The sequence below is a fragment of the Melospiza melodia genome, chromosome 24 (assembly GCF_035770615.1).
Source record: "Melospiza melodia melodia isolate bMelMel2 chromosome 24, bMelMel2.pri, whole genome shotgun sequence".
In the NCBI taxonomy this organism is placed as follows: domain Eukaryota; kingdom Metazoa; phylum Chordata; class Aves; order Passeriformes; family Passerellidae; genus Melospiza; species Melospiza melodia.
Genome location: NC_086217.1, coordinates 6,253,747 through 6,278,799, shown reverse-complemented (window position 1 = coordinate 6,278,799; position 25,053 = coordinate 6,253,747). Strand labels below are relative to the sequence as shown.

The 25,053-nt window shown below is 48.4% G+C and overlaps 1 protein-coding gene across 3 annotated transcripts in view; it reads left to right on the top strand.

Annotated features, from left to right (window-relative positions):
- GAS7 (growth arrest specific 7) overlaps positions 1 to 25,053 on the top strand; it is a 79,826-nt gene that overhangs the window by 5,282 nt on the left and 49,491 nt on the right. Inside the window, exon 1 of one of the 3 annotated variants that reach the window (XM_063175908.1) lies at positions 23,450 to 23,587. The exons of the other annotated variants lie outside the window; for them this stretch is intronic. Within the exon in view, the coding sequence (XP_063031978.1) occupies positions 23,555 to 23,587 (33 nt within the window). The 5' untranslated portion in view covers positions 23,450 to 23,554. Of the gene's footprint in view, positions 1 to 23,449; positions 23,588 to 25,053 lie in introns of those variants that run through there. 3 annotated transcript variants of the gene reach the window in all.

The following is a 25,053-nucleotide window of genomic DNA, read 5'->3' as shown; positions in this document are numbered from 1 at the left end:
GATTTGCTGGAAATTGTCAGCACTTTTTATAGCTTCAGTCATCCCACAGATGTAAGGCTCTGTATGAAGCACAGCGTGTGCTTCCAGAATGGATGGAGGTGGCTCTGGAATCTGACTGAGCGAGCTGCCACTGATCTTATCTGCACTCCACAGCTTGATTTACCAGAACTGTGAGGCACTCAGGAAGGAAGGAATGGTGTGCTTCTTCTCCCTGGTGCAGGCTTCACCTGCAGCTGTCAGACAGATGGTTCACTGCTTCCACTGCTATGTAATCCTCACCTCACCTAAACCAACCTGGGACAGGTGGAGATGTGCAAGCAGCTGAGCCTGGAGGTTGTTGCACATCCAGCTGCAGGAAGCATGGCATGGCATGGCATGGCACAGATTGCTTCCTTCGTGGTGCCTGGGGAGTCGTAGAGAAAAAGGATGAAAGGAATGCACAGAAATTAAAATTTTATTTTAATTTTGTTTTTTAAGATAAATAATAAAATTTAAATTTTATTATAATAATAATAAATTTTTAAAATAATAAAATTTTAATAAAGAGCCATTTATTTATTTATTTATTTAGTAATAGCAGCGAATGTGTCGAGGATTTCCATGCTAAACTGCTCTCTGCCATCCTGGGGGCTGTATGATGTCAGTGATAGGTATTAAAAGGGAGGGTGTGTTGGTACCTGTTGCAACAGAGCTTTTCCTGATGCACAAAGGAGAATAAAGTTGTGTGTGCACCTGGATGGCTGTGGGTACCTGAGCCCTGAGCTATTTGTACATGGTGTCCTTATCTCCTGCACACAGCAATGGCACTTTGCTTTCTCAGAAGGTTCTTCTACATCCTTGGAGTTTGTTGTCTCACTCTTTCTCATTCTTCCACCTCCCCACTCAAGAATCAGCTTGACATAAAATTCATGAAGAGCCACAAGAACTCTTGTGAGGGGATGTGTGATGATCTCAGGCACAGATGTGGCTGCTGCCACTGCTTTTTTCTGAGGATATTCTGTGGAGCAAGTAATGCTCCAATCTGTTGTCTTGGGTGCTGGGGAAGGAATCTGGTGTTTAATCTGGTGTGACAAGGCTGTGGGTGCTGAGCCCCAAGAGTGGATGGCATCACTGCCAGGCTGGTCTGTCTGTCTCCTGCCTCCTGCCCAGGGGTGCTGGTGACACCATCCTGGGTGTTCTGGCCATTCTGCTGCCCCTGGGAGCTGGTGCTGGGGCAGCAGCCACAGCTGAGGTGGGGATGGCATTTCCCCTGGTGTGGAAGATTGGTTTTCATTCTCTTGGTGCAGGGCTGGCTCCCTAATGAGGGCAGAGGGAGAGGTTTTTGTGGTAGAGATTTGTGTAGATGGGACCTGCTGTGGGCGTTGTCTCAGGGAAAAGGTGAATTTCCCGAAGTTCAGTGCTCACAGACGCTGAGGACGGTCTGCTCTGCGTGATTCAACAGCAAACTGTTGTTCAGAGTGCTCATGAGAGAAGTGACAATGAGAATCCTGTGGTATTGCCTTGTGGTTTAGTTTCACACAGGCTTTTTTTCTGTCTTTGACTTTCTGTATTTTTGAGAGTTGAAGCTTGTGATCATCTGACCACTGATATTTCTGGCAAATGTGAATGAAATCAAATATAAAAGGGTGAGGAAATTATGTTTTGCTGCCAGAAAAATTGCTCTTTAATCAAGTTCTGAGGGAATTTAAAGCCCCAGGAGAATGTGAAGGGGATGTGAGGCTGCAGTTCACAATCCCTGTTATCCATCCAGCAATAACTGTCTCGCTCTGTTGGAGTTACAGATAAAATGTAAAAACTGAATAGTACCAAAAATAGCCAAACTTTGTGCAGAGAAGGGTCTTAAAGATGGTTGTGATATTTTTTATGAGCTCTTCTGTCCCCTGCAGAAGTTGAGGTGTTGCAGGATCTGGGCTCATGGGTGCTCTTTCTGCAGCAGGTGAGAACAATCACACTGCTGGCCTTACAAAAATTGCATGGGACAGAATTTTTAAAGATGTTTTTCCTTTATCCTTAGCTAAAAGATGAAAAAGTGCCATGGAAGGCTTAAACTGGAATGTCTCTTATGGCCTGTGGATTACTAAAAGAGTCCAAAAACAGTCTCCCTGCAGATGTCTGCCTTCTAGATGGGCAGGATTAAATGAGTTGCTGTGCACCTGCAATTTAAGGGTGGATGTGGAGCAACCATAAAAAATGTGGATCATTTAAAGACTCACTTGAAGATTGCTTTGTTCCCTAAAGAATTTCCAGCTCGTTCTGTGCTCTGAATGGGGCACAAGTCCTGTAGGAAACTACAAGAGTGATTTCTGCACTCAAGTCTCACTTCCCAGCTTGAGTGCAAATTGCACCTTCGGTGCCTTGAGTGTTTTGCCACAAACAGAGGTGCTGAATGTACCACACAGCACTCTATACTGAATGCCATTTAAAAAGACACAGTAGGAATAATGAGAAAATGCCAGATACTTATTTTGTAAAAACAAAGCTTTATTTTCATGTTCAAAATGGAAAATTTGGCTCTGCAATCAAGACCAGAAGATTCTGGCAGCTTTGATAGGATTTAGTTTTCTCTACTTATTTCGCTTTTACTTGTGGGATAATAAATGACCAGGTAGAATTAACTAATCATTTAACTAACCAGATTAAACCTGTGTTTTATGCTCCATGATTCCTTATCTTCCATGGTTGCTTATGCCCATGAAGCACATTATTTTCAGTATTGTGCCCCAATACTCATTAGCAGAATCTGAAATGTCTGAGTGTGTTCTCAGGACTTGTTTTTTGTTATTTTGTTATTTTATTTTTGTTATTTTGCTGCCTGCAGACGCCAAGTGCTATCCCAAAGATAGGACATTGTCTGTTTTGGAGAAGCTCCACAATAACAGCAGCAGGTAGTGTCTGTTCTGAAAATATTTGGGTCTGTTGCAGTTGTTTTCATTGTGGCCATGCTACAACTGAGGGCAGGAGGAGTTTCTCCCTCTGTGGGTGTTCTTCCTGTTCCCTCCATTGACAGCAAAGGGAGCCAGCCACTACTAACTTGTGTTTGGGATGTTTGACATAAGGCACTGATGTTTCTGTCTCTGATTTCTGACACCCCCAGGGATCACTCATTGTGGGCAGCTTTCTCAGCATCCAGCACTTGTGGACTATGCCTTGCTCCCTGTGCAAGGCAGATTGCTGAAATCTCCCAAAAGCTGGGGCTGGGGTGCAGTGGCTGCTCCCTGTGTGCTCATTCCCAGGACCCTGCACAGCTCTGCCTTTGCAGACAGGGACAGACCTGGGGAAACCCGAGAGCAGCATAATGGAATGGATGGTCCCCACACTCTGCTTTGCACACTGCCATCAGTTCATGTCACTTCAAAGTGTCATTTACCATATTTAATAACCTGTCACACTCCATTTTATTGGTATGAGCCCTTGAGTATGCAGAACAGTGTGAAACCAGGGCCAACAGTTTGCTCAGCCACTATTTTCCAAGTCCGTGCTTCAATTAGTGTTTGTCTTGAAAAATTTAAGTGTGCTTTAGCGTATTTGGAATTTTTTGTGTTGCTCCACTGTGTAAAGCGGTAGCTGTTGAGAGGAGCTGCCGTGCAGGGCTGGTATGAGGCAGGGCTGTTCACGGGTTTGCCCTGTACCTGCAGGGCAGGTGAGCAGGCTCAGTCTGTAGCACGGGGTGAGGCATGGCAGAGCCCCTTGCATACCTGCCATGGCTGCACGAGTGCACTTGTGATGGAGAGGGAGAGCAGGCTGTACATTTTCCCCAGACTCCCTCCCTGCTGTGGGCTCTCAGTACCTGCTGTGGTGACTGCCCTGGGGAGCAGTGCTTTTACAGGCGTATGGAATAGCAGAGAAAGCTTTTTGCTTGTACTAGTAATCCAGTTTTCCACATCACGCTATCAAAATAGCCTTTGTACTAGCCTAGTGCATCTGTGGTTTGCTTTTTTGCTGGCACATTCCAGAAAGGGGTGCCATGGGTTACTCAGGAGCTGCCACTCTGCATTTTGTAGAGTATATCTGGCAGCAGAATAGGCCAGCATCTTTTAACATCCACTTTTGTCAGCATTTGTGAGCAGTCCCCTCAGTGCTCAGCCATCAGCATGAGGCACTTGGGAGTTAATTTAGGCTGACTGACAGATGACTTTGGGCACTAATCTTTGAGCTCCTCAACAGGTGCAGATGCAAAGGTTGAAAACCTTTCTTTGAGACCTGTCTGGCATTTTTCCTGCACTGGTGGTTGGTAAGAGTAGACTGTGCAGGCTGTTCTTGAGCCACAGATATTCCCACTGTGATGCTGGCAGCAAAAGCACCGTGGTCTTCCAGGGTTTGTTTGAGCCCTGGGTTTGTTTACTGCACAGATCTCTCAGGGCTTTCCCAGCTCTGTGGCACTTGGAATGGCCTCTGCTGCCACAGTCTCCAGGAACTAAATCTTCCCAACTTTAACTCCTTTGCTGGCTATCACTTCATGTGCCCACATCCATCAGTTCTTTGCCTCTCTTTGCGCTGTGGAAAAAGCCCTCAATAACAGGAAATTAGAAGTAATAAGTCTTGGGAAGACCTGGGGTTCTGTATTGTAAAATGGATCAGACCAAGATCCATAAGGAAGGTGTGTGATGTTCCACGGAGTGCTCTGATGAGATATTCCATGATTTTCATCAAAGAAGGGACACAGCAGATGTGAAAGCTGCAGAGGATCAGTGTTGCCAAAGCAGGGGCGAGCTGAAACAGACTCATCACAGACAGAGAAAGCAGGAGCTCCTCTGGGCTGGGAATGGAGCCTGGAATAATCAAACTGTCCCATAAGTACTGAATTTTCATATTTGAAAAATATGAAAACACACTCCGCAAGTCCATCAGGGGGTAAAAAGGAGAAAGGTGTGAGAGTGGGGAGGAGAGGAACAAAAATAAGAGTCTCAAGCTTTTCGTGTGGTCTTCCCAAACTTTCCCCTTTGTTTTACTTGGAATCACAGTAAAAACTTCCTTGAAATCTGCTAGCTCAGGGTTAAATGTCATTGTTTACTGCACCTGCAGTGTCCTTCCTGTGGCTCCTGTTCACCCCTCACAGCCCTTCACCAGGGACAGGCCAGGCAGCTCTGAGGCTGCTTGAGAAAAATGCAGCAGTGGAATGGAAGCATGGAAGGGGTTAACGTGGAGCAGCTCCCTGGGCTGCTAAAAGAACAGCTTTTGTGGAAGTCTGAGGGAAGGAGCAAGGATCTCTGAGCTTGACATTGTTCGGGACATGAAAAGTACAACAGGATTTCAGTTATTACCTCCATATGTAATGCTTTGCATTTATTCCCTGTGTGTTTTGTTTGCTGTGTTGTTGCCTGTTCTTTGAGCTCAGAGCTCGTGTAAACAATCATGTATAACCTGAACATATTTACAAGACATTTCTCACCTTCCTGAATTGTCTGAGGAGCGACTGGCATCATCACTCCACAGCCACATAACCAGACCTTTGTGGCTCACCTTTGGTTTGAGGAAGACTCTTTTTCTTCTGCTCTTTGCCTTCTGGCTTATCAATTTCTCATTTTGTATAGTAGTTTTTTCAGTCCTTGTCTGCTTTTTTCTCCCGGAAGTCTTCATAGAAAGGAGTTTATGCTGTCACAAGCACACCTGGTCTGACAACAGGTATCAGCACTCCCAAGGGTACCACACAGAGCTGCTCCTGCCACCATGGCTACAACATTGCTGTTGAATTTATTCTGTCATTCTGCTTAGTTTGACTGTGGTCGTCCATAAGCACTTTCAGAATGTTCTTTTAAATTGGCTGCCTGGATCTGCTTTGTCTTCCTGATCCTTTCTAATTCACTTATTTAGCCCTTTGCTCGTGTTTCCAAATGAAACCCTGCAGTTGCAGTGTGCTGAAATTCTCCTCCTTGAGCCATTTCCACAAAACCACAAAGCCAGACCTGCAGTGACAATCTGGTGCAGTACAGGAGCAGTTCCAGTTGCTACAGAAGTGAAATTTGGTCGTAGAAGAGGCAGAGCTGGAAAGCATTTGGTAGTGGGGTGGATGAAATAATTGGTACAGAGGAGTTTGGAGGAGAAAAATGGAGATGAGGAGTGACAGAGTTTGCAAGGGCTGACAGAGAATGAAGAATTAACAGAGTTTGGATTTGATACAGATATGGCAAGGTGCCATATAGAAATTGCACAGAAGAGGAATTGTATTTCCTAGGAGTGAGCAAATGCTTAACTCAGAAAGGAACAGACAGAAACTGGTTTGATAGACATAGTTTGTTTTGTAGCCCTGAAGAACTGTGTGCAGAATTCAGTTTAAAAATGCTGCTGAGGGCTGTGTGTGCAGCACACAGCTGAGCACTTCCAGCCCTGCCCATGTAATGAGCTGCCTGAGCAGCAGATTAGCTTCTACTGTGCCAGCTGCTGTATAATAGGACTAATTCATTACCCAAGGCCAAGTAATCACTCTCAATAGCAAGATTTAGGAGAGCCTATGACTTGTCTCATTGCACTGCAGACTGCTGATGATCAGTGATAACTGAGACCAAATGAAGACTGGGAATAACCTCAGTCTGTTACAGAATGGAGAATAGAACTTCAGGTGCTTCCAAAAGGAAATCATGTGTAAATCATCTTTTGGACAATAATTTTGCCATGAACCTGAGTCAGTGAACCCCTGTGCACAGTTCCTCTGAGCTGCACTGCCCCAGGGTTTGGGGATCCCTCACCCCGGCTCCCTGCTCTGCTCTTGCCCAGCACCATTTACCGAGGCTGAATATGAATCTTCAGTGAGGGACAAAGCTTTCCCTCAGTGCTTGCCAAAAACATAATCATGGGCCAGCAACATAATTCATCTCAGGGATGGGACTGTGGCATATTCTGCTGGCAGTGCTGGGGAGGAGGTTTTGCTGGTGCAAATCAGTGTTCCCAGCACACTGCGATCCCTTGGCCAGTGCTCTGTGTGCCTGCTCATGGAACAGGGCATCTTCCAGCATGTCTCTGATACCATCCTTGGGAATCTTGTTGGTTTGGGGCTGGGACTGTCCCATCTCTGAGGTGGGACTCTGCTGGAGGAGGAGAGGAGGTGTGCTGGCCACACTGGAGCCCCACACTGGGGACAGGGAGCCCACAGATGGAGACCACCAACCTCAAGTAGCACATGAAAGGGGAAAGGAGCTGAGAATGCTGAATGCTTCAGCCCTGGCTGCATTTTTGTACTCACTTTGGTCAGAGAGCTTGATCACAGATCTCCACCCAGTGATGCTCAGGTCTTTATATCACAGTCTTCTAAGCTTGCCCACAGGGATTTTGGTGACACATGGAATGAAGCTGGCTGCACTGAACAAAGCAGCTTTTTGCTGGGCAAGGTGTGAGTCTCTGGAAATGGCTCTTTTGTGATTTTAGAATCAGTAATACACAAGCAGGAATGGCTGTAATCCCTGTGTTAGCACTGTCGGTGCTCTGTGTGTGTGTCCCTGCTGTATGCAATGGTGTTAGAGCTGCAGGGCTGAGCCCTCTCCTCCCTTCTGCTGCCTCCTGCAGCAGGAGCTCCAATGCCCTGCCTGGGGTCAGAGCTGTGCCCTGGCAGCCTCTGAAGAGCCACTCAGAAGCTACAGCCTGTTTCCAGCCCAGAATCAGGCCCTGGAGTGAATAAATCCCAACATTCACTTCTGTGGTAGGGAATTTGCTTTTGCTTTCAGTGCTGGAACATCCAGTGTTTCCCTGTGGTTAGAGGCAAGTGACCTTGAGAACCTTTTACTCCTCCTTTCCCCATGGCAGGGAAATGTTCTGGGGAGGTTGATGTGACCTGCACATCCCTCCCTGTGCAGGGATGGGATGTTTGCTCCTCAGCACCAAGAGAGAGCCTCATAAAGGTTTCTGCTCTTTTCTTAGCTCTGAGGAGTCACACTTCAGCCACCCTGCACCTTCACCCTCTGGGGCACACCCTTCCTTTGGAAGAGCCAAAATCAATCTGAGCCATCAGTGCTTTACTTGAAACAGCAATGACTGTGGCTGCTGAGCTTTGCTCTGTACCAGGGGGTTCTTGGGGCTGCTCCTTTCAGCATCTCTGGGGGTACCTGCTTGGGGTGCACACCTGTAACCCCACAGAAATGCAGCACTGGCACCATCAGACAGCTGCCACAGGGGTTCTGCCTGCCAGGGATGGCACCAGGCTGGATTTGGGCCATGATTTGTCACTGTGACTCTGTTTGGGTGACACACGGCTCAAAGGGCACACACCCACGAGTTTCTTATGGTTTGAGATGCAGTGCAACTAAAATCCTTCAAAATAATTTTTCCTTTACTAATTTTATACAATTTTTTTAGTAATTTATTTACTAATTTTAGTAAATAAGGTTACAGCTTGGCTTTTGATAGCCTGTACACCCAGGATGTTTCATCCTGCCATGTGGAGAGCAACAATTGTCTCTATCACATAATGTATAGCTACCTCAGCTGCCTTATCAGAATATTCCTAAGGAGTACAATTGAATTACTGTTGATCACAATGTAGGACACAATTTTTTCCTCTCTTGTAGGCTTTTTATTTTATTTATGATGTTGCCTTCCTTGGCAATGTCCACAGTTTCTTCTTAAGGTGAGACATTTATTTATAACTAAATAAAATGGCTGTGTTTACAAATGTATAAATTCTTCATTATTGTTCATTTTCCCCCTCTCTGTGCTAGGCTGCAGCTCCAGCAGTAGTAAGGCAATATCTTCAGAGGAAGGAGTTAAATTTGCCACCCCAGAAAAGAGCAGGCCAGATCTGAAAGCTATTCCTGTAACAGAAATTTTGATCTCAGCCCCATTTCCTGTCTAAAGACTTTTTCAGTGGAGATCATGAAATGCTACAACTTTTGAAATGTAACATTTCCACTTTTGAATTTTACAACTTTTGTTCAGAGCTTGCTGAGAAAATATCCTTCAGCTCCAGAGGTTCCCTCTGTCAGGAGCCCAGCCTGAGGAACAGCAACCACAAGTTACAGCATAGTTTCAGTTCTCTATGTTATTATAATAATATAATGCACTAAAGTGTGCTGCCATTGTGTAGCAGAGCGGGATTAATTAGGCACTAGATTCAATACATTTAAGCGTGCAAGACAACTCCTAGAGGGAGGCCAAACCCAAGATAACCTCTCAGATTTCCCTCAAATAAAACAGATATTATTTTTCTTCACATGGTGAGATCCTGCAGCTGTGCAAAATTCACCAAAAAACATTCCTTCTGTAATCCTACCAACTTCTTCCCCTTAGTGCAGTCAGTGACAGGACCGCGGAATGAGCAGCCCAGAGCTGCTGCTGCAGGAGCAGCCCTGCTCTGCTGACCCCTCTGAAGGGCCAGTGAGGGTGGGAAAGGCAGGCACTGCTTTTGGGGGGCTGCAGGTGTGCACAGGCAGTGCCATCCTGCACATCCAAGGCTGCTGGGATGCTTTGTTCCAATTCAGCAGCAGGCACAGAAATATTGAGAGTTGTGAGAAGAATGTTTGGGCAGGTGTAGACATGGCAATGCTCTGGGCTCCCCTTTAACCCTCTGATGGTGCCTTAACCCCATCTGCACCCAGCAGCAGCCCCAGGAAGGCCTCTTGAGCCTCGCCAGGCACTGGTGCAGCTCTCAGGGCTGGTGTTTCCCTGTGTGTGAGCTCCCGAGGCCACCGAGCAGCAGGACCCGTCCAGAGTGGACACTGAGGGAGGGCAGAGGGGCCAGACCCTGCTGGCAGCCAGTGCCTGCCCTGTTCCCCTGTGGCTGCAGTAGCCTGGTCTCCAGGAATGCTGAGTGTGTGCTGTGCTGCTCTGGATGGGGCTGGAGCAGCTGGAGCACTCCGGGGAAGGTGGCACAGGTGGCACCAGAGCCTGGGCACTGACAGGGCTGCTCCCACCTCCTGACAGAGGAGTCCAGCCCTTCTGTGCAGGTGATGCAGGAGATGCTGATTTCTCCAGAGGGGATTGGTGTGGGTTTATGCCTGGCAGGAGCTGTCCAGAGCTCGCCAGTGTGTCACAGACATCTTTTATGAAAAATCCTTTCGTTAGGATTTTTCTTCTTGAGAAGCTGAGAGACCTCAGGAACAAAATGTAAACAATGATTATCTGCTGCTGTGGAATGCAACAGGTGCATCTGGGATTGGTCTCATGTGGTTGTTTCTAATTAATGGCCTGTCACAGTCAGCTGGCTCTGACTCTGTCTGACACACAAGCTTTTGTTATCATTCTTTCTTTCTCTATTCTTAGCTAGCCTTCTGATGAAACCATTTTCTTCTATTCTTTTAGTGTAGTTTTAATATAATATAATATATATCATAAAATAATAAATCAGCCTTCTGAGACATGGAGTCAGATCCTCGTCTCTCCCCTCATCCTTGGACCCCTGTGAACACCGTCACACCAGTGGAAAACTCCTGGGATGGGGTGAGGAGGGGCTCCTCCCTGCCTGGTGGGGGCTGCGTGTGTTTGGTGTCACTGGCTCATTTTTAGTCTCCAGGAGAGGAAGATAAACCAACCTCCTGTGCCAGGTGAGCAGCTCAGGGGCAGAAACTGATGGACATGGCTGCAGTTTCTTCTTCTCTGCATGGAGTCAAGCACCACACACTTCCTCAGGAGCTGCTGTGTGTGCTGTCACCATCCTGCTGCCCCAGGAGCCACCAGAAGTGCCAGCACAGGCTGTCCAGGGGCATGGCAGGTTTCTCATAAGCTCCAAGGATTGTTTGTGCTGCTGTGTTCCAGCATGGACAGGTGAGAAGCCTTGGGGCAGGAACTTCTTAATCCTGCAAACAAGAACAAGCTCATCCTTATTTCAAAAAGACAGAACACTGATTTTTACAGCCAGCTGAGGAAGAGAAACTCCTGAGGTCAGGCTCTCCAGTGCTTTTTCAGATGTCCAGGCTGAAGGAGCTGGGTTCTTTTTCTCCCTGGTGATCAGAGGGCTGTGAGCACCTGCTCAGCTGAGCTCTGCAGTCCTGGCTGGAGCAGCTCTGCCTGTGGATGTGCTCAAACTGGCTGGATGGCAATCCCCACGAGGAACCAAACTGAGATGTAGTTTTTGTGTCTTGCCAAGCTGTTCTTCCCTTGCTAAGTCAGAGAGCAGGAGCCTGAGGGTGTTGTTATCAATCTGGAGCTTGAATTTAGCATCTGTTCTGCATCCTCTTGCTTCTTTCCCGGGCATGAGGCCAAGGTTTGGTGTCCAGGAGGTGGGACCTGCCTGCAAATGCAGGGCTGTGCTCAGCCTCCCCACTCCCTCCTCCACAAACAAAGCTGCTGCAGCAGAGCAGGAAGGTGCAAATATGATTTTTACAGCCCAGAAAGCAGCTCTTGGGTTTGAATTAAATTTTTCCATAAGTTTGGGGTTTTTTTTCCCCCACCTTGCATCTGCCTGAGCCCAGCCCAAGTGTTCAAGTGTCGAGGCAGCTGGGTGCAGCACCACAGGTGGCACAGAGAGGTTCCCCAGGACTTCACTGGAAGTCTCAGAAGGGAAGTAGCACAGACAGGGACGTGCCCTGAGCTGGACGAGCTCCTGACAGAAGGGACCCTGTAGGAGCTTGGTGCTCTGGGTAACATCCAAAGAGTGTTTCCATGGCTGCTGGATTAGCTGTACCAGAGGCTGTGCTGCAATACTGGCTTTTTCATGCTCTTCACAGGGTACCAGCTTGTGATCTGGAAATTCGGGATCATTTATTTTTATGTTAAGTGTAGATTAAAAAATTGAATTCTACCTTTTTCAGAAAAGCATATCACTTAAAAACCTCATGGACTTAAAAATCCCATCTAAAGTAGTGGAATATAATTGGCAGACTCAACAGAACTTTCTTGTATTCCCTAGTTTTAATCTTTTTTTTTTGCAGTCCCAGGCTTCAGAGTACCTCAGCTGCAAATACTACTGTAATTCACATGCAAAAGCTTGCAGAGGTTCATGTGGAGAGGGTTTAGAGGCTAGGAATGATTTCTTTATGGCGCTTTGAGGTGATGGTGTCCAGGTAGTGCAGGGTGGCCAGAAAGCACCTTTGCTGTGCTGGTATTATTAAAGGTTTCATTGTGAATGAAACCTTTAATAATACCAGAATACAGAAAAATCAGAAATAATCAGAAAAAATAATCAGAAAATAATCAGAAATAATCAGAAATAATCAGAAAAATTGTACCATCCCCACCCCAATTCTTAACTTTCAGCTCCAAGTGTTGATCTTTCCTAAGCAGCATTTTCCTATTAGATCATGAGATTATTTCTATTAGGTTTTATTTTCTTTTTAATACATGATGTCATACTTTAAATAATGTTTCTACTTTCATATCAAACGTGTCCATTCCAAGCCATGTCCCAGTGGAATGTCAGCATGGTGTAATCTTTGGGAACAGCTGCTGAGGATACATATGTGTGCCTTACACACAGTCACAGTCAGAAAGGCTGAATAGTACCTACATCATTTCTTATAAAGAGTTATTTGCTATTTTTTTAAAGAAATTCAACCTTTACTGTGGCTTTGATACCTCCTCCATCCTGAACCTTCCCATCTGCAGGTTAAATTCATTTTCCTCTCTCCTGTGAGGGATGGGAAAACAAACCGCCCTTTTCTTTTTGGCATGTCCAAGACACTCCCCTTTCATTCTTTATTCCTGCCCTCTATTAAACTACTTTTTTCTCTTTCTGTTCAGGTCATTTTTTCCTAGATCTCCAGTTTTTACTCTCTTTTGGACTAGATTTTCCATGGATTCTCAGAGAAGATTAGCAAATACTCTGAGATTTACGAGCCAGTTCTTCAAAAGTCTATCAATCTCAAGAGCTCTCCAAATTATTCTTTTCCTACTGCAGGCTGAAATCTTTGTAGCTGGTATTAACTTGATGATGGAGGGCTTTATTAATAAATGACATTTTGTTGATTATCCTGAACATGGTCATTCATGGGTAGCTCTCCTCTGCTGAGCTTCCACTGGTTCTTTTACTTGGCCTTCCTCTTAATACACATTTATAAACTATTTCCTGTTGCTGCTAATGTTTTTCTGCTGATTTTATCTACTTCTGCGCCTACACTTCTCTGCTTGTCATAGGAATAACTGGCAGCTTTTTTTAATTTAAAAGCAGTCTAAAAGGTTCCTTCTCTTACATGCACAAAGGCTTCCCATTCCCAGTGACTTCGGATGTTTCTGTATTACAATTATTCAAATTCACTGATGCAGTAACAGGTAATTATATGCTGTAATGGACATAGGAGGAAGACAGATATTGAAATCCCCAATTCCATAAACAAGATTAACTTGCTAGGTGTAGAGCTATCAAAACAATAGATTTTCTTTATCTGCTTTGAGAGTGTGGTTTGATGAATCTGGACTATGCAGCTGTGTCTGGACCACGTTGGAAATGCTTGGAAATCCTGTTGGCAGGATAGCCCAGGGATTGAGGTGCCAGGCAGTTTTAAAATGGCCATTTTATTCAACATCTTTATCTAGTGAGATAGGACACTGGGAAAAGAGAGGGGGTGGAGGACCCAGTGACATTCATTGTGCTCTTCTGAGGATGCTCAGTTACTGCACAGAGCAAATTAAAATCCATCAATAACTTTGATGGATAACTTTAGTTTCCAGGGATTTCCCCCTGCTCGCTTTTTTCAGGGCTTTTTGCTCCTATTAGCACTTTTTCCAAGCTGAATATTGAATTGATATTTCCTGGGTGTTTCTGCCTGCTCCAGTTTTTTTTTTTTCTGCATGCACCTGACCCCTGTGCGGTTGATCCTGTCCCAGCAGCAGGTTTTCTGCTCAGCTGCCACTGCTGCCACTCCCAGCCTTTCCTTGAGGTCTGCCTTTGCCATCCCTCATCTCTGCAGTCCTCCCCACCACTGGCAATGTGCTGCCTTCAGTGTTATTCTATGTTTATGTGGACCAGGACTGAAGGAATTCCACTGCACAAATGTGGTGACCTGGATATTCTTCTTCTCAGATGAATGGAGTTTCATTAAAAAGAGCCAAACCAGGAAAAGGAGATCTGAGCTCCCTTCAGTGTGTAGAGGGCCAGGAGCAGCAGCTGTGAGGACAAGAAACAGGTTTTTTACCTCAGAGGTAGGCCACTAATTAGAAGGTGAATGTGAACAAACCCTTTAATTTCAGCCAGAGATAAGAGATATTCAGTTCATTGCCTGGTCTGGTGAAATGGCTGCTCACATTAAAGCCCTGGGAAGGTTGCATGTGGGAGAAACACACAGGTGTCCTCTGCTTGTGTCCTCCTCCAAATCAGAAAGGCCAGAGGGAGCAGAACCACTGTGCAGGGATGCTGGAGAGGGGACAGCAGCTGCAGAGAGCTGCTGGTGCTGCTGGGTTGATGAGAACCAGCTCAGTTCTTTCAGGATCACAGGGAAGAGTGAAGCAGTCAGTTCCTGCAGAGCACTGGAGACCCTCTGCTGCTCTGCCCACCCGGGGCTGCTTTACCTGGGTGTCACGCACAGGCTGGCCTTGATCTCAGCCAACAAACAGCTCTGATGTGGCTGCCCACACCTTGCTGTGGGACAGGATTGGGGCAGGCAGGCAGAGATAGCTGTGGTCCTGCCTGAGCAGCCCCCAGAGTGGCTGAGCCTGGTGGAGAAGATTTTCGTTTTTCTGCGGGACATTTCAGTGTCCTGTCAGGGTACAGAGGCAGCCCCACACTGGCATCCTCAGAGAAGGGCCCTGGAGATGCTGCAGGGGCAGGGATTGGTGTCAGTGGGGCTGTCCCTGTCTGCTGAGCCCTGCTGCAGCCTGCATCCCAACTGAGAGGGGCATCAAGCATTCTGCACTGCCCCCAGAGCCCCTTGGCCTTCCTGTGCCACCCTGTCCTGCCAGCAGGCATGGGCACATCCCCTGCTCTCAGAGCTGCCTGTTTGTCTGCCTGGCTGCTTGTCTGTCTGTCTGTCTGTCTGTCTGTCTGTCTGGCCGCAGCAGCAGGCAGGGTGAGCCACGGCTCCTGCAGCCTCCTTCAGGCCTGCCAAGGGCTCAGAATGACCTCCCTCCCGTGCTTTATTTTGTTGTCTGTTAGTTTGCTAGTTTATTAACATTTGTAGCAGCAGCAGAAATGAAAAAATAGAGGTGGTGTGTCTGTGTGAGTGCATTGTGCTGCGGGGTTACAGGCACAACAGCCACATTCCCCACGCCTGAGAGAGATTACAAGGGAGGGCGCAGGAATGTGCATCTGGCAGCACTTTGTGTCTTGGCCATTTCGCTGCTTTCTCTGCATCTGAGGTTCCCAAAGTTTTGGTCATGGAGGGCCATTTAATCCAGGGAACAGATTTCCTCTGCAGGGAAACACCATTCAAGAGGAATTGAGGGTGTTTGTAAGTAAAAGGTTGCTGCTTGAAAAAGTTGTAAAGCAGGGAACTGCCCAACCACAGCAACAGGAGGAAGCAAATTTCATTTTAAAGTAGAGGAAAGTGTAGCTATAATATGCCAAAAGATTGCTCATGGCCTGGGGCCAGGAACAGAATCTGAGCTAACTATTGCAATTTTGTTTTAATTTCATGGGGTTTTAGATAGTAATTATAATAAAATTATCAGAAATGTGGATCATTAAACATAGGGTTCTCAGGCACGTTGTCCAGCATTCTTCCTAAAAGAGAGAAGATTAGTTAAAGGCTTTTTAAAAGTGGTTAAATAAATTAATGCCCTATCCCTGGAAGTGTCCAAGGCCAGGTAGGGCAGGGCTTGGACAGTCTGGTCTGGTGGAAGGTGTCCCTGCCCATGGCAGTGAGTTGGAGTAGGATGAGCTTTGATGTCCCTTCCAACCTGAAGCATTCTGTGATTCTGTGATAAATACAGACAACTAACAGGGATTACTCATTGGGCACTCTCAGAATGTCCTTTTATTAATTTCTCATGAGAAGAATACATGACAAGATCTCCAGAAACTTATCTATGATGCTTTTACTTGCTTTTCTAACTTATAGGTACATTACTTGCTCCAGAGTGTTTCTGTAAATACATTTTTGGCAGATGACTGCAGCAAGGTTTGAGGTTGCTGTGCCTTAGCACTGCTCTGCATACTTGTGTGTGCATATGGGAGGGAGTCTCTATTTTAAGGGAGAATCCCTTCCTTCCTGAAAGGACACTAATTATTAGTTGTTATCAAGTGATTTTATTGTGTCTGGGAAGCTGCAGAACCCAGCAGCAGAGTGTGGCCTGTTAAAACCCTAGTGATGTGTGAGAAATGAAGCACATGAAGGGATGCCCTGGCACAGATGGGAGAGAGGATGCTGGAACTGCATTGTTTGGTACTGCATCCAGCTGCTGGGCTTGCAGAGGATGCAGCAGGAGGATTGCAGCACAGGTAGAGAGAGAGCCCTCAGCCAGGCTGAGCTGCCTGCAGTGCACAGGCTGGAGGCCCCACATTAAAGCATTTGGCTTTATTCCCAGATGTTCCGTTCCTCCAAGCCCAGCTGCACTCACAGGCACAAGAATTCCAGAAGGCAGCCATGCTGCCCAGCTCTTTGTTTGCCCTCAAGCCTGCTGAGGGTGACTTTTCTACCCCCCTTTTTCATGCCACAGCCCAGGGAGGGGGGGTCAGACAGCCAATTTCAGTCTGTGGGGAGTTTATTTTTTAACTGCTTCCAGTCACCCTTGCGGGGCAGAGCACCTGGAGCAGGCAGCATGCCCCCAGCTCCCGGGCTGCCTCCCTTGCCTCTGACCATCTCGCTGGTGTGCCACGCTCTGCAGTCACCCAGGGAGGGATTTGTCCCCACGGCAGGCCATTCCAAACTGGAGACAAGCAGTAATGCTGCAGCTGGCTTGGTCTGGGCTTGTGACTCTCTGTGCTTCTGGGGGTGACTCTGACAGTACAAGGTCTGCTCAACAATGGCCCTGTTGTGCCTGGATGGCAGAACAACACAGCCCTTCAGAGCACTTGGCCCTGGTGCTCTGCCTCATACCAGATGCTGGTGTCAGAGACAGAGTGGCACATCCCTCCTGAGAAGGGTGAAGCTTGTTAAAAAACATCTCTGCTCCAGGTTTCCCACAGCAGAGTCTCAGGCATCCAGTTCTGGAAAGATAATAACTTAATAATTGAGTGGTACAGTGCTAGAAACAGCCTTGAACAAAGGAATCCCTGGGCTTTTACAGCATTACAATCCACATGTCATTGCAGTGGTTGAGTACAGGGTCTCCTGCTGTTCTCTGGCTCCTGCAGAGTCCCTGGGTGACCAAACAGGCCCTGCTCAGCCCTGCAGGGCCCTGAGCCCTTGGTCAGGGGAAGGGTCGGTGTCCTCAGTGTCCATTCCCAGCCACTTGCCAGGGGCTTTGGCCATTCCCCCCTCCTGGCACAGCCTGCAGGTCCCAGCTCAGCTCCCATGGAGCACTGGGGGTTCCACAGAAGGGAGGAGGGCTCCTGCTGCTCCTGGGCTGCCCTGGCACAGCACACATCCAGCCCAGGGCTCTGGGAGGGCTGGCATGTGCCTCACCCCCTGTCTTTCACCTTCCTCTGCCCATTCCTACCCTGCCAAGCCATGGTGTGATAACTCCTGCTTGGGGAAGCCTTAGTGTCCAGGAGAGGCAGCTCCTGACAGCCTGTGGCAGAGCTCTGGGTCTCCGTCTCACTGAGGGGATGGGGCTGTGACTCAAGTACTTCATGTCAAACTCTGTCACATCGGAGTGGGCTGTTTGCACAGCAGCATGCAGGGCTTTTGCATAGAAACATGAAACTGTGCTCATGGCAGCTCTGGGTCTCTTGAGAAATCAGCTTTGTCCCAGCTGGCCACATCCTGTTCTTTTGAGACATTGTGGCAGGGAGACAGCATGGCTTCATTTTCTGATGGCAGAAAAGCAGCAGAGCAGGGCACTCAGTGTGCTGGCTGTGTCCTGGCAGATGAACCGTGCCTGGACCTCCAGAGCCCATACCCACTCTGCTGGCTGGCAAAGGAGATTCCAAATGTTAACTCTCTGAACAGCAAGAAACATTGGTGCTGAAAGGAAAACAGAATGGGAGTGTGCTAACTTCTGTATTTCTTTTGGGGAAGAAGGAAAAAGACCACAGCTAATTCAGAAAAACTCCTGGACTCGTGCAGGGGAACTGGCTGCTGGGAGGGTTTGCTCCACGTTTCAGGGGGCAGCTGGTCACAGATATGCTTGGGAATGGGTAAGAGGTATCAGCCCAGGCCTTCTGGCATTCTTTCACTGGACTTTTCACTTCTGGATTGTTCATGTGCTGACTCCCCACAGGGGTGTCCAAGGCCACTGTTGATGCCAAGATCTGCCCCTTTTCTCTTCAGTGCCTGTTTCTTAGACAGGACAGACTGCAGTCACCATCCAGGGCATGGACAGACAAATGCCATCACCAGCTGCCTATTTAACTGGTTCTTTGAATCTCTTACCCTTCATCCATGGTTTCATCCCTTCCCCATCTTTGTTTCTTCCTCTAACCACCCACCCCTCATCATCCCTTGTTTTGTATAACACCTCTTTCCCTGCATCCCTCTGTCCCTGAGTGGTCTAGAGAACCTTTCCTGTGGCTCCTTGTGATGATTTTCACCCCAGAGCAAGGCCCTGATGGCTCTCACCACAGGGGTGACTGCACAGAGTGCTGTGTTTGTGAGATTAGATTATCTCAGCTCCCATCACTGGCCCTCTGTGTTCTGTTCCTGTTCTCTCTGCTCTGTTTGTGGAGCTGGGCCCTTCACAGAATCACAGATCCCCTAAGGATGGAAAAGTCCTCTGAGATCATCAAGTCCCCCATTAACCCAGCACTGAACCATGTCCCTAAACCCCACACCTGCTCACTGTCTGGGCACTTCCAGGGACAGTGATTCCACAGCTTGCCTTGGCAGCCTCTCCTAATGCCTCACAACCCTTCTGGTGAAGAAATTTTTCCTGATATTGCAGCAGTCTGTCTACAGGAGCCCTCATTCACCTTCCAGGGCCGTTCTGTAGAAGCTGCATCCTCATGGCTGCCTGATGTGACCACCCACATCCTTTTTCCTGTCCAGTGTCAGTCTGGCCATCACCTGGCCATGCATGGCTCAGCTGGATACAGAGAGGGGCTGCTCAAAGGGAATTGGACAGATTTGTTCATTAATGATTTGTCTGTTAGCATAGAAGGGTAAAACAACTGTGTGTTTTCCTGGGGGTGATTCCTGAGCTCCCTATGGTCACTGTGTTCTGGATGGGCTTTCTCAGAGCAGACACTGTTCCCATGTGGCTGTCCATGCTCTTGGGCACCTGGTGAGAGGGTGGTGCTTCATCTCCCCTTTCTTGGTTGCTCTTTCAGTGCTAGATCTCTGCACCCTTGTCACAAAGTGCTGAATGCTGTCACCCCCTGAGAGCAGCCAGAGAAAGGAGCACAGGAGAGGGAGCAGAGCTCAGGCACAGCAAGAGGCAGAGGAGGCTGACAGCCGGGCTGTCCTTTGCAGGCTGCTCCCACCCTCCTGCTCCCTTACCACTCCCCAAATCCCTGCTATCAAAGGCTTTTTATTGTCTCTTTGCTAACAACCCTCTTCAAATCAGGGCCCCGCTCCCAGTGCTCTTTCTCCACACTGAATCTCAATCCTGCCATTATTTTTATGCTCCCTACTCCTTACACCTGCCTAGCTTCCCTCCTCAGCCATGCCCAGTGATTGCTGTGGCCAGGCACTCCCTGAGTGCTGCTGTGCCAGGGAGTGAGCATCGTCTGTGGCAGGATCTGGAGCAGACCTGTGCCAGGAGCCCCACGTCACCCACCAGGGCCAGGCTCAGCTGCAGCTCCTGCTGGGACCTTCCCAGTCTGGCACATGGCTCTGTGCACCAGGCACATGTTGGGAAGGGAGGGAGAGGGCTGAGCTGCACTGCAGTTACTCAGATTTTTTCCCTTCTGGTTTGACAGCCCCTATTTTGAAGGGGTCAGGATGGGATTCACAGGTCAGAGGATTTCTCTTCCCACTCATTTTGGTCTCTCACACAGCACTGAGGCAGAAAACATCACCCACTCCATCTCCTTGGGTCATGCACCTTCAGAAACAGCTTGTTTCTCCCTCATTTATGGTACTGATGGAGAAAAATATCCTACTCCCAGAAGGCTCCTTCTCTGCTAACACAGTGCTTTTCATGTGCCTTACATTACAGCAAAGTGCTGGGCACATGCCTGTGCCACAGCCAGGGACCTGGGTGGGTGACAAGGGAGGCTTTTGGCAGCTGTGGGTCTGGCTGGGGACCAGGCAGAGCTGGCTGGGAAGCATGCACACTGTGTTCCAAACCAGACAGAGGAGTGCAGAGATGTGGGAGAGCTGGCCACCCTTCTCTCCTGGTCACAGCCACCAGCAGCTGCTGGGAAGGTGGCAGAGATGGCACCAAGGAGACAGAGATGGCATCCAAGGACACAGCTGTCGTAGACATCTCTTTGTGAAAATCCTTTCTTAAGATTTTTTTCCCCCTTCTGAGAAGCTGAAGCCTCAGGAACAAAATGTAAACAATGGTTATCTGCTGCTGTGGAATGCAGCAGGTAGATTTTTGATTGGCCCATCTTAGTTGTTTATAATTAATGGCCAATCAAGGCCGAGCTATCTCGGACAGAGTCCGAGTGAGCTGCCTTTTGTTACCATTCTTTTCTAGTCTATTCTTAGCTAGCCTTCTGAGGAAACCTTTCCTTCTATTTCTTTTTAATATAGTTATAATGTAATATATATGTATATCGTAAAATAATAAATCCAGCCTTCTGAAACACAGAGTCAACATTCTCGTCTCTTCCCTCATCCAAGAACCCCTGTGAACACGGTCACAGACAGCAGCTGCAGGGAGATGCAGGAGTTATTTAGGAAGAAGAAGGAGTGAAGCAGAGTGCCATGGCACAGAGGAACCTTATTAGCACAAGGAGGTTTGTAAAACTGGGAGAAGTGAGAGCTGCCCAGCTGAAGTGGAATGTGGGGATGTGCTGGGCACAGTTCAGCACACAGCTTCAGCCTCAGCACTCTGAGATGCTCCAGCTCAGCACAGGAGGGGGACTGGCCTCTGGTGGCACGGGAGGCTGGTGCCCAGAGCAGGGGGATGGCACTGCAGGGCAGGGCCACCCATGGAGGGTGACTTGTCCCCAGCAGAATGTGCCATCCTATTCAGCCCGAGGGGAGCTGTGCTGGTTGCCATGGCGACCAGGACAGATCATATGACCCGTTCCACTTTCTATATATAAGTCTGTTTCACACAGTGTATGTGACTCCATGGAAACCAAATGTTGAGCAAGAAAGATTGCATAAAAATGAACAAAATACAGAATGACTCAAAGTATGAGGCACAGAGAGGCTGTGGGTAGGGCTGAGGGGTTTGGGGGTGCCCCAGGCCTTGTCCTGAGCCAGAGCACAGGCTGGGACAGGCATCAGCTGGAGCCAAACACAGACCCCTCTTCTTTCACTGCACCATACAGCACCCTCCTGTACCTAAAGGGGCTCCAGGACAGCTGGAGAGGGACTTTGGAGTGACAGAGAGCAGGTTTTGATGAGCTTTTAGGGAGAAATTCCTCACTCTGAGGGTAGGCAAGCCCTGGCACAGGTTGCCCAGAGGAGCTGTGGCTGCCCCATCCCTGGCAGTGTCCAAGGCTGGGTTGGACAGGGATTGGAGCAGCCTGGGGTAGTGGAAAGTGTCCCTGCCCATGACAGGGGTGGAATGAGATGAGCTTTGAGGTCCTTTCCAGCCCAAACCATTCTGTGATTCTGTGGTTCTGCCTTTTCTGCACCAGGGCTGACACACACCTTTCCAAAGCTCAGTGATCACACAAACTGCAGTTAGAAAGAGAAGCTCAGTGCTGTCAGTGCAGAACAAGCTGTTCCCCACAGCACAGAGCCTGCTCTGGGGCAGATGCATCCATTCATGCTGTGTCCTTGCATTGCTCCTTGCAGGGAGTTTCCCCTCCATGGTTTGCCCATTTTTCTGTCACCAGTGATCCTCCAGCACTGCTTGTTGGGGCACTGTGGCCTTTCCTTGTGCTGCTGGGCCTGCAAGTGTGACTGTGGCAGCAGCAGGTGGCTGTGCTGATACTGCCCCACTGCCAGGGGCTCCTCTCCATTTGCATGCTCTGCTGAAATAGGATCACAAAATCACAGAAGAATTTAAATTGGAAGGGGCTTTTGGAGGCCTCTAGTCCAGCCCCTTGTTCAGAGTTAGATCAGGTTGCTCAAGGCCTGAACTTGTGGTTTTGGAATTGTTTTGCTTTCCTTTCCCTGGGGCTGTGTGTTGGGAATTGCCCCTGGTGTGAGCTGTGCTGGAGCACTGTGCAAGCCCATACATCTTCAGGGAGCTCAGCCTTGTCAACACACAGATGTTTCCTCCCTAGGATCCCTCTTTGAAGGAGAATGGGGATTTCCTGCAGTTTGAAAATGGGAAGTCATTTTCCTCTATTGAGCAAGGCAGAACTTGCCTCAGGGTCAAGTCATCATGGATTGAACTGATGTGTGTAACTCCCTGTTACCCCACTTTGCTGCATAAAACTCTCGTTGGCTTTTTTCCATCCCTGGAACAGAATCACAGTGCCAAGGGCTTTTCCAAAGGAACAGAATGAGTTGTGCTGCTGCTAACTTGATCAAGAAGATCAGGAAAGAAAAGAAGAAGAGAACAGTCAGAAAGTCAGAAGAGATGGAGTGGGAGAAGCACTCTCCACCTCCCTGCTGCCCTGTTCTGAGCTGGCCCAGCCAGCCAGAAATGTCAGAGCTCTGCCAGGCAGCCCCTGGCTGCTGCTCTTCTCCATGTGAAGCATCAAGGATGTCTGACCCAGCTGTCCTTCTCTTCAGACATGCTTCTAGACTATCAGTGTACAGCAGCACACAGATGGAACAGTATTTATGTCCTGGTCAGGATTGTGGCCCTCTGGGGTGGCTCTCTGCCCACACAGGTTGCTCTCTCATTGCCATCCCTGGCCCAGTGCCTGTGGATGCAGAGGATGAAGCACAGAGAATGGTCAGGTTTATGTGCTCTGATCCAAACAGCAAATCCTTCCGTCTCTTGTCAGTGCTGCTGTGCTGGATTAGGGGAGTTAAACCCACAGATCTGTTGTTATTCCATGTGCTTGCCTCTGCTAACTCTCTCTCTCATCTCTCTTTGGTGCTGAATAGCACCAGTGCCCATTTGTTGCTCATTTCTGTTTGCTCTCTGCTGTGCATTTATCAGGAGAATTCCATCCCTGTGTTTCTGCAGGCAGCAGACAAAAACCATCCCTTGTCACACAGAACAGACCTGTTGGGTGGCTGGCTCTTGTATATTCCCCTGCTACACAGAATTCTGATCCTAGGAAATCTCGTGGGAGAGAAGTGCTTGTGCTGTGGGATTTTGATGTTTTGTGAGACACTTTGATCCCTTTTCCAGCCCCCCAGCACAGATGGAGGAGGATTTCACTGGGGTCACACGTTCGCTGCTCACATTGTTCAGGTTTCCTGTTTCCTCGAGCTGTGTTGCAGACATCCTTTCTGGGTCCAGATCTGCCTGTCCACCACCATGGTGACACCAGCTGGTGACACTTCCAGCAGTGACAGTGAGGGGAGTGGCCTGAACGTTTCTGAGCTCAAAGGCTTTGTGGGAGTTGGAAGGTTTAGAAAGCAGAAGGGACTGCAAGCCCACCCAGCCTGAGCTGGGGCAGGGGTGTCAGGCTCCTGCCTTCTTCTCTTTATTGGAATACAGCAGAACTTCTAGAAAGAGGCACTTAATCTTGATGGAGGAACCACAAGAAGTTTACAGCTCCCTGGTAAGCCTTGATACTTATCCTCATGATTGGCAGATTCTTTTCAAGCTGAGCTTTTCTTCAGCTTCCAGTCCCTGCCTGCTGCTCTCTCTTTGCTGGCTTGCAATGCTCTCTGCTGACACCTCTCCTCTCCATGCAGACATCCTCTGTTGTGATTTACTGTTCTCAGAAATTATCCTGGCAATAATTCCCCTAAAACAGGAACAAGAAATCAAAGTAACAGCCCAGTGTTGCTGATCTAAGGAAGAGGTGCATCTGCACATGGGTACCTCTAAGCACTTTCCTTGGTCCATGTGGCTGGGAGCAGGGGTGCCCTGCTGGGAGCTGGGTTTGGAGAGCTCTGGAGCCTGTCTGTGGCTGCTGTGCCAGATGTGGAGCTGTGCCAGATGTGGAGCTGGCCTCTTGGAACACTCTGCCAGTCACCTGTGCAGTCCCATGGCCCTGTCCTTGCTGTGTCCCAGCTGCAGGATTGCTGTCATCACACACCACAGTAACCAAAGCTTCTCCCACAGAGGTGTGCAAACAGGGTCCTGGTTTGGTTGTGCTGGTGAAAGAAGGGGCTGCAGATGGCCTGGCTGGAGCAGGGCTGTGTCTGCTGAGAAAAACAGAGCAAGAAAATCTCTCCTTTTCCTCAGATCTCCTGTTTTGGCAGAAAAGGGACAATGTGCTACCCACGATGGCCTCTCTGGCCCTCTCATTGCTGAAAGGATGGCTTGCTGAGTGTGCCTGAATTATGTACTAATACATTATAATTATAATTATAATTATAATTATAATTATAATTATAATGCCCAGGCCCATGTGCATCTATCCCAGATCTCATCATCCCCCTCTATCTGTGCCAGAGCATCCTGGGCTCCTGCATGAAGAGAATAGGGCTTGTGGTGATATGGCCAGGGGGAATGGCTTCAAACTGAGAGAGGGTAGGTGCAGATTAAGACATTAAGAAGAAATTCTTCACTGTGGGGGTGCTGAGACCCTGGCTCAGGCTGCCCAGAGAAGTTGTGGCTGCCCCTGGATCCCTGGAAGTGTCCCAGACCAGGTTGGAGCTTGGGATAGTAGAAGGTGTCTCTACCCATGGCAGGGGGGATGAATGAGATCATCTTTAAGGTCCCTTCCCGTCCAAACCATCTGGTGATTCTGTGATTCTGTGAGGAAACCTGTTTGAAGTCACGTTTTGTTTCTTCTTCTGTTCCTCCCCTATGGCATTTTCAGTTCCTCTTTCCCCCTAAAGCTGCTGTAGGAGTTGGAGTCCAAGTGTTGTTGGGAGGGGATTGCACTGGGAGCAGTTAGGGACTCTAACACTGGAGTGGTCCCAGCATTGAGTGGATTTTCCTCTGCAGCCTCCATGGGGGGATGAGTCCTGCCTGACAGTGAGCTGAGTCACATTCCTGTCTCAAACAAAGGAAAGGAATCCACACATACTCCATGCTGTCCTGGTTTCAGCTGAGGTACAGTTAGTTTTCTTC